Source organism: Cynocephalus volans, chromosome 3 (genome assembly GCF_027409185.1).
Source record: "Cynocephalus volans isolate mCynVol1 chromosome 3, mCynVol1.pri, whole genome shotgun sequence".
In the NCBI taxonomy this organism is placed as follows: Eukaryota; Metazoa; Chordata; class Mammalia; order Dermoptera; family Cynocephalidae; genus Cynocephalus; species Cynocephalus volans.
The window spans coordinates 59,147,372-59,166,752 of NC_084462.1; the positions used below are offsets into that span (position 1 = coordinate 59,147,372).

General features: G+C 39.5%; 1 protein-coding gene across 1 annotated transcript in view; it reads left to right on the plus strand.

The window, feature by feature from the left end:
* ADAMTSL3 (ADAMTS like 3) overlaps positions 1 to 19,003 on the plus strand; it is a 345,110-nt gene extending 326,107 nt beyond the window's left edge. Inside the window, exons 24-29 of the mRNA XM_063090639.1 lie at positions 1,796 to 1,912; positions 6,385 to 6,568; positions 8,952 to 9,156; positions 12,378 to 12,478; positions 17,987 to 18,218; positions 18,941 to 19,003. Coding sequence (XP_062946709.1) covers positions 1,796 to 1,912; positions 6,385 to 6,568; positions 8,952 to 9,156; positions 12,378 to 12,478; positions 17,987 to 18,218; positions 18,941 to 19,003 — 902 coding nt within the window. The remainder of the gene's footprint in view (positions 1 to 1,795; positions 1,913 to 6,384; positions 6,569 to 8,951; positions 9,157 to 12,377; positions 12,479 to 17,986; positions 18,219 to 18,940) is intronic.
* The last annotated feature ends 378 nt before the right edge of the window (positions 19,004 to 19,381 follow it).

The window sequence follows — 19,381 nt, forward strand, 5'->3', positions numbered from 1 at the left end:
CTAGACATACTGCTCTGCCAGGAAGAAACATCCCTCATTGCCTTTCTCACATTGCCCCAATCCTCCCCATCCTGTAGGACCAACCAAATTCCTACCCTCTGTGTGAATCCTTCTCTGATTTTGCTGGACCTATCCTTTCTCTGTTCTCACTACTCTGTACCTAATTAAGTCCTGACACACATTTCTCTCCAATTGTTTCTTCTTTTATTTCTGTTTCCTCAATGAAATTGTAGGTCTCTCAAAGGTAGGGACCATGTCTGATGATCCTGTTATAGTCCTGAGCAAATAATACAGCATGAAGCACACAGTAGGTGCTCAGTAAATGCCAATCTATTGAGTCTTACAATTTCTCACAGGACCAGTATTGTGATTTGGAGAAGGTCATTACAGTGGGCCCCCCGGCACAGGATGATAAGCTGACTTCTCCAATCAATCAGGAATAATGTCTGGGGCTCATGAAGCTCTTGTCACCAAAATGAGCTTTAAGTTGCTGGGGTTTTAGGACTCCATAAATACCACCCCTCTTTCCCACCATAGTTTGGAATCAATTGAGAATTAATCAAAGAAGTCAACCAGATAGACATCAGAGATCACTTATTATTCCTCTCCGTACCTCCAGCATCTAACACAGGTGTAAGTGTGAAGGAAGTATTTCATGAATGAATGAAATTGAATTATTGGCAGAACTAGTATGCAGTTACAGAATCCATCGGTTAATGAAGAGGAGAGATGTGAAAGAGCTTTCTCCATGGCTTTCCTTGTTTGCAGTTAGAGGGGCCCAGAGACATAAGGAGATGGAAGGTGCCCATGCAGGGGGTTGGAATAGTTCACACGCAGAGTGCTTTGATGTTTGTTAATTCTTTTGATACTTATAATAGCACAATGTTGCGGGCAGTAATTTTTAATCTCATTGTATTTATGAGAAAACCTGAGGCTCCTAGAAAGTTTGGACTACAGCCCAAATATGTAGTCTCCCCTTTCAGTTCTCTTCATACTACCCGTCATGGACTCCCAGTGCTGATCGGAAAGGCAGTGATGTACCTTCATGTGGCTTTTTGCAAAGAGCCTCTGTGCTCTTCTACAATCTTGGGACAGAAAAGTTTCAACAGATTGGCTAAAGCAAACCTGTCTGTTTCTCGGGTAACTTCTTCTGAGAAGTCCCAGCCTTCTTCCCATCTCTACTCATGAATCTGCATGGTTGTCTCATTTCTACCCTGCACACCTCTTCTTGTCGAAATCCCTTCAAGCCAAGCAGCTCATGACGTTGGTAAATGACTGAGGGATCAAGTCACAGCATTCCTAACTTGGCTGAGGAATTAATACACAGCCTTCCTCTACCATCCTTCTGCTCTTATGCTCAAACTTCACAACCTTCCTAAAGGCAAGCATTCCTCACCCTGCAAGGCACTCCAAGGGCCATCACCCACTCACCTGTTCCCAAGGCTCCTCTTGAGGGCAGGAGCTCTATCTGGCCAGTCTGCTTCCTCCAGTCCCTTTTGTAATTCTGGCAGATACATTTGTTTCCATCTTGTAAGTTAGGCTATAAACTCTGGAAACATGCAGAGATGCCACATGTTAGCACAGTGAATAACTCTAGCTAAACTCTTGTAACACCCTGCACTCCCACATCTGCATGTATCTCCCAGACCTGTGTTAGCCTGAGCGTCCAGGACACAGCATTCTATTAGAAAGCGTTTGTTTCCTAGTCATTTTCTTTAGGAACACCCAAACTGGAACAAGAATTAGATAATTTCTAATTGGTAAAAAGTGTTACTTTTTTTTTTTTCTCCCTCAGAACAAAGATGGCCAGACGGTCAAATTGTATTTCCCAAGGGACATAAAAAGCGTGTTCTCCAAGCAGCCAACACTGGAACCAATAGCAGTGACCCAACAAGAGAACCCTTGCCTCAAGGTCTGGGATTTTGCCTTTTTGGGGATTTGCTGTTTGTGAGGCATGTGTAAGGAAAAAGATTTAGCTAAGATATCCTCTATGTTTCTTCCTTTGCAGTATATAAAATTATTCCTAGGCATTTGTCCAGCTTTTTTCTTGTCCCTCATCTTTAGTGATTCAACTTATTCCTTCCATATTGAAACATTTTTTAGAAAAATTCACTCCTCAGGAAGCCCACAGAGCTCATATCCCCAATGTGCATCATTATTTGTGATAATGTAGATATTGATTTTCCAGTTTCAAAACTATTGCCAACTAGTTAAATATTAATAGAGGGAAGGTTTGTTAAGACTTATGGAATTGATACTTCCATTTTTCTCTTTTCACAAAATTTGTTTTCCTTACATACCAACATTTTTATAAATCAATGCTTGATCAGGAGAATTTAATCTAACTATTCCAAGGTAGAGTTAAGAAAATCAGAGATGCTTGAATCACAGAGAGCCATTACTGATCATCTCAGATCCTTGTGGCTCAAAAATGGGTAAATCACAGAAGGATACACAGAAACTACTGTTAAACCTCATGTTTTACTCTATCTACTATAAAGGACCAATATTGGTTATATCATTTCAACCTTTTAAATCTTGAGCAATGCCTCTCATTTGCAGAACATATCATGCAAATATAACTCTGGAGGTAGGGATTCTAGGAAATGCAATTTCTAGACTTCCACCTCCTGAGACATAAGGGAGAGCATCCAAGGAGAAAATAGTGTTGAGCTGCCAATAAACAGTACATCACATGCTACTTATGGCATCATTATCTATGGGTATTTATATGATCTACTTCTCATCTTTTAGATATAATACTACCATTATTAGCTTCACAATTATCCATTTATTTGACATTCAACAAATATTTGCCCACTACTTACTCTTCCCAGAGCTGAGGATACAGAGATGACCAGTCCTTGAGAAGCTCACAGTCTAAAGAGGGAGGCAGTCATGTAAACAGAGTTTTGAAGCAGCATGACAAGTGTCATAATAGAAGGATGACCAGAGTACAATGGTAGCACTAAGGAAGGGCCCCTACCTGTCTCTGGAGAAGTCAGCTAAGTTTTCATGTTGGTCATGATATTTGTTCTGGAAGAGGAAGGACATTCAAGTCAGAGAAACCAGAATGTGCAAAAGAGCAGAGAAGTTGCATCTAACATGGAATATAAAGACCAAAAGTGAACTCCCTCAAATCAATTAATGAAAAAAATAGGATATTCATGAGGCTGAAGCTACTGGTGAAGGCAAAGCCTTTGGAATAGTCAAATATTTGTTGTAATGGGACTACCTACATTGTTCTACCATCTCCTACACACATACCCGTGCACATGCACAAATGTGTGCACGCACTTGTGCACATCACGGAACAGGCCAGCACTTCATTGGATCCTTACCTTAGCATTTCAAAGAGATTCATTTATTAATTTAACAAGTATTGGTTGAATGGATAATATATAACATGCCCTGTCCTAATGTTGAACAGGACTGTGTTTATGGACTTGGCATTACAGTAGGAGAGATGAACAAGAAACAAGTAAACAAGGACTAGCCAGTTTGCTCAGTTGATTAGAGCACGATGTTATAACACCAAGGTCAAGGGTTCAGATCTCTTACTGGTCAGCCACCAAAAAAAAAAAAAAGAAAGAAAGAAAGAAGTAAACAGATACATGATGTATTTCTCTGTGGTAAGTGCCACGAAGGAAATAAAAATAGGGTGATGAGATACATAGTGATTGGTGGTGGCCACTTTAGAGTAGATCTATCTAAGTCTGGACGGGTCTTCTGAGGAGGTGATATTTGAGCCCAGACCTAAAGGATGAGATGGAGTCACCCTTCAGAAAAGTGAGGAAGCAGCATTTCTTACAGAGAGAAGAGTAAATGCAAAGACCATAAAATGGTAATAAGCTTAATGTGGTTGAGGAACAGAAATAAGATTCACGTGACTAGTGTACAGTGAAGGAAAGGGAAATGGGTATGAGATGAGGTTGGAGAGTTGATCCAACCAAATCATTCAGGGCTTTGAGGGTCAAGGTGAAGATTCGAGATGGATCTTGAAGATCCCTAAAACATGGGAGGCCATTGAGGAGTCTTATATAGAGTGATATCATACGATCTACTTTTCAAAAGAATTTTTGTCAAAAATCACTAACCATAAAACAAAGAAAAACAGCAAATTGGGTTTCATAAAAATTTTAAAGATCTGTTTATCGAAGACACCACGAAGGATGTGAATAGATAAGCTACAGACTGGAAAAAGTATTGGCAGAGCATATGTCTGATGAAGAACTTATATCTAGAACATATAGGGAACTCTTCCAAGTTAACAATACCCCACCCCTCACCCCCCCCAAAACACACACACACACACACACACACACACACACACACACACACACAAAACAGTGGGCAAAAGACTTGAACAGACACTTCACAAAAGAAGATTTACAGGTGACATCAGGGAAATGGAAATTAAAACCACAGTGAGATACAATTTCATACCTACTAGAGTAGCTGAAAACAAAAAGACTGACAGTGCCAAATTTTGGCAAGAATGTGAAGCAACTGAAACTCTCATCCATTGCTTAGTGTGTAAAATGCAAAAACTAAATTGGAAGACTGTTTGGCATATGTTAAGCATATGCCTATCCTTGACCCAGAAATTCCACTGACAGGTATTTACCGAATATGAAAACATGCACAAAAAGCTTTGTAAAAGAACGTTCAGCCTTATTCATAACAGCCCTCAACAGGAGCATGGATAAGAAGCTCTGGTATATTCATACAGAGGAAGATTATCCAGCAGTAAAAGAGAATGAACTACTGATATACACAAAGATAGGGTGAATCATCAAAAACATTATGCTAAGCAGAAGAAGCCAGATACAAAAGAGTACACATTGCAGGAAGTCCAAGAATAGGTAAAACTAATGTATAATAATAGAAATGAGCAAGGGGTTACCTAGGAGGGAAGGGCAATTGATTGGAAAGAGGCAAGAGGGAGTTTTGGGAGGTGATGAAAATATTATTATATACCTTGCTTTGGATCATGGTTACATAAGTACATATAATTGTGAAAACTCAAAACAGCATACCTAAGATCTGAGCATTTTATTATAAATAAATTATACCTCAATCAATACATATACATTTAAACACACACACACACACACTCATTTTTAAAGAAATGCACATGTGTCCTGCCTTGAACTGTCAAGGTGTCCTTATGAAATGTGGCATAAAACAAAGAGACTTGGAGATACACACACTTGGGTTCCAGTCCAGTGAACAGGTGACATAGCTTGGGCAAGTTACTTAGTTTGGTTCAGTTTCCACTTCTGCAAATAAAAACAAAAATCTTCTTCACAAGATGACCATGAGAATTACATGGAAGATTAACTATAAAGTGTCTGACCCATTACCTCTTACCTGCGAGGTTCTCAATAAACTTATCTGTTAAAAAAATATATGTTTAAATAAACTGTAATCCTGAAGGTCCAACTAAAAATATATTTTACAGTTCCACTTTGCAAATGATGCCATATGCAATTTAAGACAAAAACTCAAAAATCAGAAGAAAAAGTGGAAAACAATAAGTTAAAAAAAATCCCTCTACTATGGGAGAGAGCCTGTGGACACAGCTGGTAGCTATCAATTACTTACAATTATTACAGGAAAATCTGGCACCTTCTGTGATCATACACAAATCTGTCATCATCATGTCCTACCTCATCTTTTACCAAGTGTCAGCAGGGAAGGGAATGGCTGTTTGGCATGGATATTAAAATTAAAAAGCTGTGATTACTGGAGGTGGTTGGCCTCTACTTTTCTAAAGGAAACTCCCATTTTTACCTTTCCAGATGTCTCCATGACAAATTATTTATGCAGTTTCAGGACTAATCTGAAGTTTAGATTAAGAATTAATGGAAAAATAAGAATGAAACTCAAATGCATCTTTAACCTTACCACTTAATCCCTGTTCCCTGTTCCTCCTGCTAAATCATCCTTCATTTCTCCTCCTGATCCATTTTTGAGAAATCGAACCCGTTAGAGCAACCCCTGGAGAGGCCCTCCTCTCTTGTCCTGTTGGCTCTGCTTGGAGAATGCTGAGGAGGCAGCCCTCTGCTCAGTACATCCTCCCACTCTCTGGGATTTTCCTGGCAGATCCAGCTGGCCTACAATAGCCCCTCTCCCAGGCTGTGGTCCAAGGACCCTATTCTGGCTGCCATTCCCATCAGTTATTGCAATAAGTTAGTTGAGGGAAAATAAGATTTAAAAGACCCCCTTGCACAAGGAGAGGGTCTTCTCTCTGTGTGCTACTTAAAGAACCAGACAGGAAGCTGACCAAAAAACAGCTCATGGTAGTCTTTGGCCATGTTGTCTCCAGCCGGTCATCATTTCTATTTGGGGCTGTCATGATATTTCATTCCCTTTCTGCAGAGCCTTTTTGGGAGCCTGGTAACTGGTCACATTGTTCTGCCACCTGTGGCCACTTGGGAACTCGTGTTCAGAGACCCCAGTGTGTGATGGTCAATGGGCAGGAAGTGAGTGAGGCCCTTTGTGATCACCTCCAGAAGCCGCCAGCCAGGTTTCAGCTCTGTAACATCCAGGACTGCCCCGCGAGGTATGTGAAGTCACTCTTCTTATCACATCAATACCAAGGTTTTGCTTGTTTTAAAAGCCACAATAATTTGGACATAATAACTGAATAGGTAAGATTTATTTAGCACTTATAGAGTACCAGGCATCCTGCTAAGTGCTTTACTTGGATCGTTTCAGTCGTCCATGAGGTAGATGTTAGTTTCCTATTTTACAGATGGGCAAACTCCCATAGAGTTACAAGGGCCAGAATTCAAATTGAGATAATCTGATTTCAGAGCCTCTGCTCTTAATCACTATCCAAATCTACTTACTGCACTCACAGTCCTATCAGTTCCTTGAGATCATAGTGAGGCTGATTTCATGTGTGTACCTAGAAGATAATGGAATTAAAAACACAGTTCCCTAGGCTTAAATCCTGGAGGTAAAACCATTAATAACCTTTCTAAGTAATAGATGATACAAATCAGTAATTAAAAATATCCAAAATTAAACTCATGATCTCCACCAAACCTGACCCCAGTACTCTAGATCTCAGTGACTACGTCCTGGACTCCCCTCTTTCTCTCACTCCCATCTATTCTTGTCAATGTCCACTGTTACCACTGGAATCTAAACTATCATCATGTTTCACGTGGACTATGCCAGGAGCCTCCTGATTCTTGTCTCCTTCCATAGAGTACTTCGTCTACTCTACAAGAATAACCATCTTTTAAAACAAATTCATCAGGATGGTGCTCTGCTTAAAACCCTTCGATGACTTCTCATTGCTCTTAGGACAAAGGCCAAAATTCCTAGCATGAGGGCTGTGGCTATCTTTTTACACTTTTTTTTTATCTGCAGTGTCTAAAACAGTGCCTAGCACATAGTAGGTCCTCAGTAAATATTTGCTAACTGACTGAATAGATGAGTGAAGGAATTGAATTCCCCTCGTGTTTGGACCTGGGGCTGCCTTTCTGTCTCATTGCTTGTCTCTCCCACCCTGGTTTTCTGATGTCCACCCATGCTTGTCTTTTTTTGGCCCTGAGATGTGCTAGGCTCTTTTCTGACTCAGAGCCTTTGCACATACCCTAGCCTAGCCCTCTGCCTAGAACACTGTTCGTTCTCTCTTCATTTAATTACTCCTAGTTATCTATATATACCTCGGTACATTTTCAGAGAAACCTTCCCTGACCTTAGCCCCCCAGAACTATATATATATTTTAATTTCCTTATCATTCTCTTTCATAGCTCTTACCACGATCTGTCTTGCTCTCTCACTAGACCGTAAATTCTATCAAAGTAAATCCATTACTGTTTTGCTCAACGATTTATTCCTACAACTTAGCACAAAGTCTGCCCCATTATACACTCTGTATAAATATTTGTGAAATGAATGAATGAATGATTGAATATATTGAAACCAAATACATTGAAATAAAGTTATTGAAATATTTTAAAATATGTGATGTAGTAATAAATTTGATTCTCTATTAACACACCAAATAACAGGGTCTAGTTGTACTTTAATTTTGAAATGATGATAAATATAAATGATATTTTTAGATGACTGCCATAATTGTAAAGTGATGTGGAAATACCTATAATTTCTACTCATAACAAAATCACAGGTATTACTAATACTTCTGTAGTTTGTGGCCTTTGTTTTTATGACTGAAGGAAATACTAAATATCAGTTAGAGCTTAGTGACAATGAAGAAGTAATTCTTTTCCCATCCCGTTGCTGGTCCCCTTGGATATTCATGGACCTCAGGTTAGAAACCCCTGCTGTGCAGTATCACAGCAGAAGCTTAACGTGTTCATGTCAGGATCAACAAAGCACTTAATATCTCGAAGATGTCTGACTCCAAGTTCAGTCTCTGACAATCATTAAAGCATGAACTTTAGGGTCAGATAAATCTAGAATCCAGTCCCAGCTCTGTTGGCAAGTTAGTTATGTGACCACAGCCAAGTTATTTAACTCCCTGGACATCAGTTTCTTCCCTACAAGAATGAGAATAACATGAGAATTACATATGATAGCACGTAAGTATCTCACAGAGTGAACAGCAAATAGTCACTCTAGAAATATTTTTCCTTTGTTTGCAATGAATTGAAATCCACCTTTTTGAAATTTCTACCTAATTTTGCCCTAGCTCTACCCTTTAGGGCTGCACAAGTGATGGGTCTTCATAAACTTGAAGACAGTTCTACTCTGCCCCTATATTGGTCATTACATGGTGACTCTGTTGCTTCCTTGAGTAAAAGAAAATCTGAGAATAAGGCTGGGAGTAATCTGTGCTGTTGCCCATTCCCACAGAGACATGTGACATCCCCGAAGCAGCCACACTGTTAGGATCAATGTTTTCTTTTGACAAGACTCCCTGGCATACCAGTCCTTACTAAGGCCCTGTAGCTTTTGTTCCTAGGTGGTTCATGAGTGTGTGGTCAGAGTGCTCTGTGTCTTGTGGTGAAGGATTCCACAGTCGGCAAGTAACATGCAAGCAGATGAAAGCCAATGGAACTGTGCAGGTGGTGTCTCCAAGAACATGTGCCTCTAAAGACCGGCCTCTGGGAAGAAAACCATGTTCTCGTCATCCATGTGTTCAACAGGTCACTGAACCAGGAAGCCAGGTAAAGCTAACAAATTAGTGTGTTGACAGCTCTATCTATAATTATCACCTTGTTTCTAATAAACTTTTTTTTATTTTAAATTTTGGGAAGAAATCTGATTTTTCTCCAAAATGAATGTATGTCTCTGACCTCAAAGTTTACATTTGGAAATCATAGCATCTCTGTCTTCCAGTACAAAAATGAATCAAGTTTGGGTCTTTTTTGAATGCAGTGGTGCCATCACAGAATCTCCAAGATAACCCAGTTTAGGGTGGTAGGAATAAGAGCAGCCTTCAAAAAAAGGAGAAGAGGAACATTAGCGATATCTGCACAGAAGTCTCAGAATCCATATCCCAAATGCAACTTTCAATAATATTATAATAAAAAATACTTAGGCAAAAATGTTTTTAATGTGTAGGGACCCAGAAAGAAAAATATAATACAGAATGGAAAAGTTGGACAAATGAAAGACCTATTACATTGCTGAATAGAAAATCTCAGTACTGTAGAGATGTCCATTCCCTTAAATGAGTTAATGCATGTAATACAATTCAAATTAAAATCACAGTAGAACTTTTTTGTGGAACTTGAGATAATTCTGACATTCATAAGAGAATAAATAAGACCAGAAATTTTTAGAAAAACGAATTATTGGAGGTGTAGAGAGTTTCCGCATCCTATGTCAAAGCATGATGCAAAGTTGTTGTAGGTAAAAAAAGTGCTGCATTAGTGCAGGAATAGACACAGGTTTTGGTGTATAATTAGAGCACAGAAACACACCCATGTTATGTGGGTTTAAAGTTCAAACACAGTTAATCCTAGGGAAAAAATGATTTTCAAAACTAGAAGGTATAAAACTACAAAATATTCTTCAAAAAAATTAAAGAAGATCTGAATAAATGAAAAGATATCCTGTATTCATGGATCAGAAGAATTAATATTGCTAAGAACACAACATTCCCCAAATTTATCTGCAGATTCAATGCAATCCCTATTAAAATCCCACCTGGCTTCCTTGCAAAAATTGACAAGCAGATCCTAAAATTTATATGGAAAGAGAAGGAACCCTGAATAGCCAAAACAGTCTTGAAAAAGAACAAAGTTGGAGGATCCAGACTTCCTGATTTCAAAACTTACTACAAAGCTGCAGTAACCGTGCAGTAATCAAGACAGTGTGGCACTGCCATAGGATAGACATATAGATCAATGAAATAGAATTGAGTCCAGAAATAAACCCATAAATCGATGTCAGTTAATATTCTGTAAGGTTGACAAGACCATTCAATGAGGAAAGACTAGTCCTTTAAACAAATGGTGCAGAATGACTGGATATTCACATATAAAAAAATGAAGTTGGGCCCCCTGCTTTACTCCATATACAAAAAAATTAAAATGGATCAAAGACCTAAATTTAAGAGCAAAAACTATAAAACCCTTGGAAGAAAACAGGCATAAGTACCCATGCCTTAGATTAAGAAATGGTTTCTTAGGTATAACACCGAAAACATAAGCAACAATGACAACAAAAACAATTAAAGTGGACTACATCAAAATTAAAAATTTTTGTGCTGCAAAGGACACCATCAATAAGGTAAACAGACAACCCACAGAATGGTAGAAAATATTTAAAAATCGTTTATCTGAAAAGGAACTTATATCTAAAATACATAAAGAACACTTACAACTTAATAATGAAAAGACAAATAACTCAATTAAAAGACCAACAAAGGATCTGAATAGACAATTCTGGATTAAGAATATAAAAATGGCCAATAAGCACATGACAAGGTGTTACCATTAGTCAATAGGGAAATACAAATGAAAAACACAGTGAGATACCACTTCATACACACTAGGATTCCATTAGTCAAGAAGAGATAATAAGTGTTGATGAGGATGTGGAGAAATTGGAACCTTCATACACTGTTAGTGGGAAGTAAAATGATGCAACCATTTTGGAAAGCAGTCTGGCAGTTCCTCAGAAGGTTAAATGCGGAGCTACTATATGACCCAACAATTCCACTCCTAGGTACCTACCCAAAATAAATGAAAACATATGTCATACAAAAACTTGTATATGAAAGTTCGTAGCAGAATTATTCATAGTAACCGAAAAGTGGAAACAACTAATGAGTGGATAAACTGTGGTATGTTTGTATGATGGAACATTATTCAGCCACTGATACATGCTACAACTTGAATGAACCTTGAAAACATGATAAGTGAAGGAAGGCAGACACAAAGGGCCACATATTGTATAATATCATTTATATGAAGTATGCAGAATAGGCAAATCTATAGAGACAAAAAAGTAGATTATTGCTTGCCTAGGCCTGGGGGACAGGTCATAGGAGGAATTGGGGGTGACTGCTAAAAGGGTACAGGGATTCTTTGGGGGATGATGATAATGTTCTAAAATTGATTGTGGTAAAGGTTATACAACTCCAAAAACCGTTAAATTGTACACATTAAACTGTGAATTGTTTGGTATGTGAATTATTTCTCGATAAAGCTATGCGCCAAAAAAAGGGGAAAAAAAGATGGTATGAGGGAAATTGATTAACTAATGTTAGAAAAAATAAGCAAAACCAAAGCCCGAACTCTGAACATACACGAAGATAAATAAATTCTGACTTGATTAAAGAGCCAAGTATAAAAGTAATTAAAAAGCTTTGTACTCCATGAATATTCATAACCAATAAAAAAAGTGGAAAATTTTTTAAAAATGCAAATAGAACTATCATGATGAGAAAGACCTTTTCAAACATAAAACAAATTACAAGGGAAAATTAATAGGCATTATGACTATATAAAAATTTAAGAACTGCATGTCAAAAAAATTTTTTTTTCTGTAATTGAAATCACCTTAGCATACAAGCCTCCATTTCTGCTCAGAGTGGAAAAACCCAAAATTGGCAGTCACTTAATGGTTTTAAGCATAGTCATTTTTGGACTTAAGCCCAATCAATTCAAGATTGTCCCTGTCTTTTTTCCTTCTCCCCAGAGGTGGTCTGTTTTGGAGGGGATGGGGAGGGAAGAAGAGAGGGGAGCTTAGGTATCTTCCTGGCTCTGAAGGAGGGGTGTCTAGTCTGCAAAGCTCTGCTCTGATCCTCTCTAACTCTCCCTGGGGACAGCTGGCCCCTTGTAACTCATCTTTGGGTATCCCGCTGTGGTACATAATCTTGGTATACACAGCATGCATGAATTCACAGGGTTTACACTGCACTGTACTTGTGTTTCAGTGTCCTGGACGTTGCATGGGTCGTGCCATGAGGACGCAGCAGCATCGCACAGCTTGTCAACACCACAACAGCTCTGACTCTGACTGTGATGACAGAAAGAGGTACTGGCCCTACCCTAGGATAGCACACATTCTCTCCTGCCTCAGTCAGCAGCTAGAACTGGAAATTATTCCATTATAGAAAATGGAATTATTATTCCATTATAGAAAATGGAATTATTTCCAGTTTCTACCACCTCTCGTAACTGACAATTCCTATGAAGTCGTGATTTCTTTAGGGCCATCCTCAATAGTATATATTATATTGAAATATTAGTTAATATGTACTATTTATAGTTAAAAATTATTTGGATGTTAAGCATAGAAAGAAATAACCCTCAAGGGGTAAAAGGCAAGCACTGAGAATAGACAGTTATTTTTCCCTCTGTATACAAAGTTAGTCAAGCCCAATAGTATTTCATTTAGGTTTCTAGATTAAATCTTCCTAATATTTTCAATGAACTATTTTGTTCCTCTGTTTAGAAACTGTTTTGATTAGGATATTGGCACAATGGTTTAGCAGAGAATAAAATAAACTTTATCTTATTAAGGGGATTAAGCAAGAGTGGAGTTTGCTCTTCTCTTGTATAAAAATCTGAGCTAGTAGATGGTTTAGGGGTAGAAGAACTTTGTTCACGAGGTCATCCCAAAACCCAGCCTCCTTCCATCTGGCGGCTCCACCATCCGAGAGCACAGTATCCCCACAGGCAGAAAGCGGGGAGAGAGCATGGATTGCATGCTAATCAAAGGCATTGGAGTTCTATCACTCTCTTATTGTGTGACCTTGGACTACCTGTGCACCTAATCGGCAAAATGGGGTATTATCATCCATGTGAATTTATGGTTGGAAAGTTCTGAGTAGATAGCTTAGTGGGGAGAACCTAAGCAGCCTGCTCATAGAAGATGCTCAGTATCTGGCTATTTGTTCTTTCTCCGCATCCTGAGTCTTGAGGGAAAAAATGGGATGACCTTGACAATTGGCTCAGTTGCCATTTTGAGCCTCCAGTAAGGTTTGGCAATGCAGAGTCAGAGGCATTTCCTATTCCCCACAACATGATTTCAAGCCAGAACCATTCTCCTCAAGTGGAAAATGTTTGGAACAGCTGCCCTTGCTCTCAGCAGACAACCTAGTCTTCTATTTTTCTATTTTGCTGAGAAGATAGAGACCACACACAGATGGATATGCGTCATCCCAGATGTTTTACTTTGCATTCACAAAGATGTATTTGCAATACAAATACATACATGGATTGAGCTTTTTTTAACATACCATACATATTTTTTGATACCTGCTTTTTCTACTTAAGAATTTTTTACAGATATTTTCCCATTTTAGTATATAACGATTCGCTTCATTCTTTTTAATTGTTGTATTTAATATTTCATTAGTCCATTGGTAAAGGTTATTTGATTGTTTCCAATTTTTTTTGCTATTACAAATAAATGATACACTACACATCCTGGAACATGTATCTTTGTGTACAAAGGGTAATGTTTTATAGGGTAGATTTTTAGATATGGATTGAATTGGTAGGTATGCTCCTTTTGATACTATCAAATTACCTTCAAATGTCTATACCAAGAATATGTGAGAGTTGTCCCCTTTTCATCAACATTATATAGGTTTTCAGTCTTCTAAAAATTTTGCCAGACTGATGAATGACAAATTACATCTCATTGTAATTTGTACTTTTCTGATTACTTTTTATATGTTTTTTGACTCCTTATTTTTTTTCTTGAACTCATCTACTTTTTTCTACTTCTATCACCCTTACCCTTAGCCAAGCCACCATCTTCTCTCACCTAGTCCACTGCCACAGCCAGCTGGTGTCCTCCACCCATCCATGTTCCTTTGCAACCCATTCTCTACATTACAGCTGGAGTGAGCTTTCCAAAATGCAGATCTGATCATACCACCACAACGCATCTCCCTGCTAGATTAAAGTCACTTTAGAGGCATTACTTGCCATTACAAAGAAGATTGACTAAAATCCTTAATGTGGCCTTAAAGTACCACACACTCGAGTCCTACTTCCCCTCACAGTTTCATCCCAGACCTCACTTTCTTGTGCTCTTTGTATTCCAGCCACCTTGTCCTTTCAGTTCCTTGGATGTGCCATGTACTTTCCAACCAAAGACAGCAAAAACAAGAGGCAGAAAACATAATAGAGAAGATAAAAGGCATGGAAGGATCTATCAAGAGATTCAAAATCTGATTACTTGGGGTTTTAGATGAAGAGATATGGAAGTGAAATGAAAGGGTGGAAATTTTTTTAAAATAATAGAAGAAAAATTTTTAGAGCTGGGGGTGAGTGGGAGAGTCAAGTTACCTCTCATTTTCTCTTTTGTTTCCTCCAGGGTTGGCTGTTCTGTTTTTATAACCTGGTGCTTTTCTTTCACACTGTTATTTTTCCTCAAATATCTGGTGGGTTTTGGATAAAGGCCTAAGATGGTTAGTATAGAAAGCTGTTGAGGGTTTCTTTTGCAGTTTTATGGCCCCATTTTCCCCACAGACCTCTTCCGCTGAATTGGTGTGCTTTTGGCTTGCCCAAGGTAGGCGAGGTGGCAGCTCTCTCTTTAGAGTGCATGGATAGGAAGCAATGGGCAAGCTGGAGACCCGCTCCCTCCCCCCCCCAGTTGCCATAGTAGAGCCTTAGTAAATGTTAGACAATGTTTAATAGGTAGTAACATTAGTGGCCATGGGTAAAGGATCAGTGGTGGGTAGGCTGTCTGCTAGCACCTTCTATAAACCCTGGGAAGGGTTTGAGAGCTGTGGCTTCCATTGAAAAGGGTTGTAGAGGAAGTGCAAATTGTCAGGGTAGAGCTAGCCCAGACTTATGGCAAGAAGACAACATAGGGACCTAAGGAAATGCTGAGAACGCAGAAAGTTTGTTTCCCAAAGTGGTGATTTCTAATCTCAGCCAAGAGTTAGAATAACCTGGGAAATTTTTGTAAAATAAATTCTCAGGCCTCACCTCAGACTTAATAAACCTTTAAGAGATTAACTGGCTATCTACATCTTTTGTAAGCTGCCCACTTCCGATAGCCAGACTTGGGATCTGCTGCCCTCAGAAGATGGAGCTAGACTGAACAGAAATTGAGAAATGGTAATAGGCACAGGGTCATTTTATGATTTCTGCTTCTGTTTCTACATTCATGTTTGACCTGAGCCCCAATTGTGAGCATAGTGCCAGTGCCCAGCCTGTGTCCACCTCCTGTCTCTGGCCAGGAGGAAGTGATGCCCTCTGCTGGACTGGCCTTGTGTTTTTGTTTTTTTTGTTTTTCTCTGTGTCCTCAATGACCAGCCTCTGAGCTGTCCTGGGCTTCAGCGTCTGTGCTAGTCTATAGCTCCGTGTGCTCCTCTCATCCTTTATGTTTAGGAAGCTTACTGGTTCCTCTGACTTCCCACTGACCTTGCCTTTTATTGAAGCAGAAGAAGTGACTGTATTACTTAAGGTCCTTTGGGCTGGAAATAACAAAAGTCAACTTGGAATGATTTATGCAAAGCAGCTGGGGGATTTGTTAATAAGAGACCACTACCCAACATTTGAGCACAACACTTCAGTATCCTATTAAATATATTCTTTGAATGCTTGTTTAAACTTTTTCAATAGAAAAGCTGATCTATGTATAGGGAGATGGCTGAGGAGCACTCAGTCTCTGCTGTGTTGTTCAAAGTGACTTAACTTTTAGCCCCCAAGGTGCATACTCACTGCGGAAAACAAAAGCAGTTAACAAGACATCCCACCCCTGGTAAGTCTCATAAACAGCTTGGTGGGACACTGTTTAAGTAAACTCTTTGATGGAGTCTCCCCCTACTGGCGAATCAAAGTATTGCTTCCAACTATGTGTAATAGTCTCCCTCACAGAAGTTCAGATTATCAGAATTTTCTCCATTTTATTACATTTCGATTGGGGTTTCACACTCCTTATGTGCCATGATAAGAAGCCTTTAATAGAAATCAAAAAATGTCTCATAGAATCCAAAGGGAGAACGCAGTCAGACTCCAAGAAATGGAAAGTCATTTTTTTGTTGTTATTTTGTTTTGTTTTTTTCCTCCTCTTATCTCTGTGGCTCTGTGTGTTTCTCCTTCATTCTTTGCTCTTTCTGAAAACTGTTTTTTCTGTCCCTGAGGCCCATATGGCCTAATATGGCCACCATTCCTTCAAGCCTCAGGTTTACATGTCTTGTTCCAGCATCCTCCAAATTCCTAAGAGAAAAACACTTATTGAACCAATTCAAGCTAGGGCCCTCTTCCAGTAACGTTTGTGGGTTGGGAGACATTCTCATGCGGTACAAATACATGTTCCAGAAGCCTTGCCCTAGGGAACAAGGGCAGATACCCCCAAAGTGAGTCTGCTCAGGTGGCTCCATCTTCCAGAGTAAACATCTTTTCAAAAACCAGAGGATATTAACTTTCTGTTCTGTTTTAAAGGGCAAGGAAATCAGAGAAAGATTCCTCTTCCCAAATGGCCTTTGGTAGTTCCTGACTATAACTCATGATGTGGCCTAAATGGAAACATAAGAGCACTTCTATTAGCAGCTGAGATGCTCACATATAAATTCATACTCTTACCAGAATATGTTTCAAGTGCTTATAAACAAAAAACGTAAGGCTTGTTAACAAGGTTGAAGTGGTTTCTTGTGTGTGATTGTAGTTAATCATTCTCTTCCTTGCCTAAATTGATCTGCTGCAGCTTATCAGGATGGCATATCTTTTGAGGTCTGTGCCTTGACTTGATGTTGGAAGTCAGTGGAAACATATGGTTGGCTTGCTGTGACTTGATCAGAGCACTTCTGAGCAGGGACTCTCAGCCCCAAGTAGTGAGGAACGTTGTCACTGTCTTTCTTGATTGTATGGAATAGAAGTGCAGGGGGGATGTCTCGGTCTTAGATGGATGAATCTAAGACTGAGACACCTCACATCTGCCATCAGTGCGGGGGAGGAAAACCTTTCCCAGTGGCAAGGACACTTTTTCAGCACTTCACCCACATCTTCCCATTGGTTTTTCCTGTGTAAACTTAGAGTGTGAGCTCCTACCATTGGCCCTTTTCTTAGTGGCAGTGATTTCATCCTGCCTCATACTGTCATAATTTGGTCCCTTGTTGACTCACACCATATATTTTTGAACTTTTTTTTGGCACTGGGGGTATATTTGCCCATTTCTTCTTCCTCATATCTATGTGCCTAACATATGAAAAGTGTTAAATAAATGTTTATTGGGTTGAATTTTTCTAAAATAGGTCTTCACCCTTCTCCCTCCATCATGTGTCTAAGACAGTTTCCAGAAACTTCCTAAAACATCTGGGGCTAACTTGGGTGGCCTGTAGGTCATTCTAAGTGGCTAAAAAATTGTTATATTTAAAAGAAATCTAATTATCTCTATTATGGTCATGATTGTACCACTCCTTTGCTCAGTCAACCATGGAAAGTACAAATCGGTGTCCTGGTTAGTAGGCTTTTAATTGTCAAACCTTTAGTATAAGGAATATGTAGTAGGATAAAAGGCTTGATCCCAGCAAGAAGTAACACCTTTCCTCTCCTATCTTCCATTATTTTTTCATTTCAGACCCACCTTTAGGAGGAACTGCATGTCAGGGGCCTGCGATGTGTGCTGGCGCCCAGGCCCTTGGAGGCCCTGTACAGCAGCCTGTGGCAGGGGCTTCCAGTCTCGGAAAGTCGACTGTGTCCACACAAGAAGCTGCAAACCTGTGGCTGAGAGATACTGTGCGCAGAAAAAGAAGCCAACTTCCTGGCGGCACTGTCTTGGGCCTTCCTGTGATAGTACGTACCCTGTTCAGGTATCATTGCTGCCCCAGAGGTCTTGTCCAGACCAGACCTTGATGGTGCCTACCTCATCAGTGTCACATCTGAGGGGCCTCTCAGAATGGATGTGGTCGCTTGGGACATGAGGAGACTAGATTCTTTATGTGGGCAGAACTCAGTGTTCTCTAGAGAAAGGAACATTTGAATCAGTAGGGTGCCAGCAGCATTGGCTATTGCCTTTCCAACAAGCACCGGCAGGCTCTCCACCCACTGCCTGGTAGCCTCATCTGCTAAATCAGAGAGAAGGATGGGCTTGTATAGGTATGAAAATGTCTTATAAAATGTAGTCATATATTTATTTTTCTAGGGAGCAGGTCTTTAAGTTTCATGAATTTCCCAAGGGGTCTATGACCCTGCAAAAGCTAAGCGCTGCTGCTCTGAGAACTGAAAGGAGCAGCCTGCCCCAATGGGGCTGTAAGGTCCCCAGAGGACAGCAAGAGGCCCCTTGGCTGAGCTGAGAAGTGACACCGAGGCACTTCTGACTCTAGTGAAAAGCGATGGCCCTCACCCAAAGCTACTTTCTTTACCTGACTCTGTGATCTCAATTTATGGCTTTTCATAAAATCAACTGTTCTTTATTACTAGGTCTCCAATGAGCTATATGTATCATGGGTTGTTTTTTTCTCTTTTGTAGGAGACTGCACAGACACAACTCACTACTGTAGGTTTGTAAAGCATCTTCATTTGTGTTCTCTAGACCGCTACAAACAAAGATGCTGCCAGTCATGTCAAGAAGGATAAACCTTTGGAGGGGTCATGATGCTGCTGTGAAGATAAAAGAAAAATATAAAAGCTCTTTTCCTCACGTAGCTGGTTCAAAAACATGTATTTCTTAAACAACTCTAGATTCCATGATCAAAGAGAGGTTGATGCAAAAACATCAGTTAAAACTTTGTAAAGTGAAACTTTCCCATGGTTGCTTTTTAATTCCAATTCTTTTAGATGATGTGTTCCAGGATTAACAATACCGTAGCACACATGCCATTGCATTTGGGACCTTATCACATCCGTCTAATTAGGAAATCACCAAGAACATGAGCACATCATCATGTGCTGCCTCATTCCTGTGGTTTGTAGACGAGCACAAAGTAGTATATACTGAAGACTTGGGAAACACAGCAATTGGTGACTTCCTCTT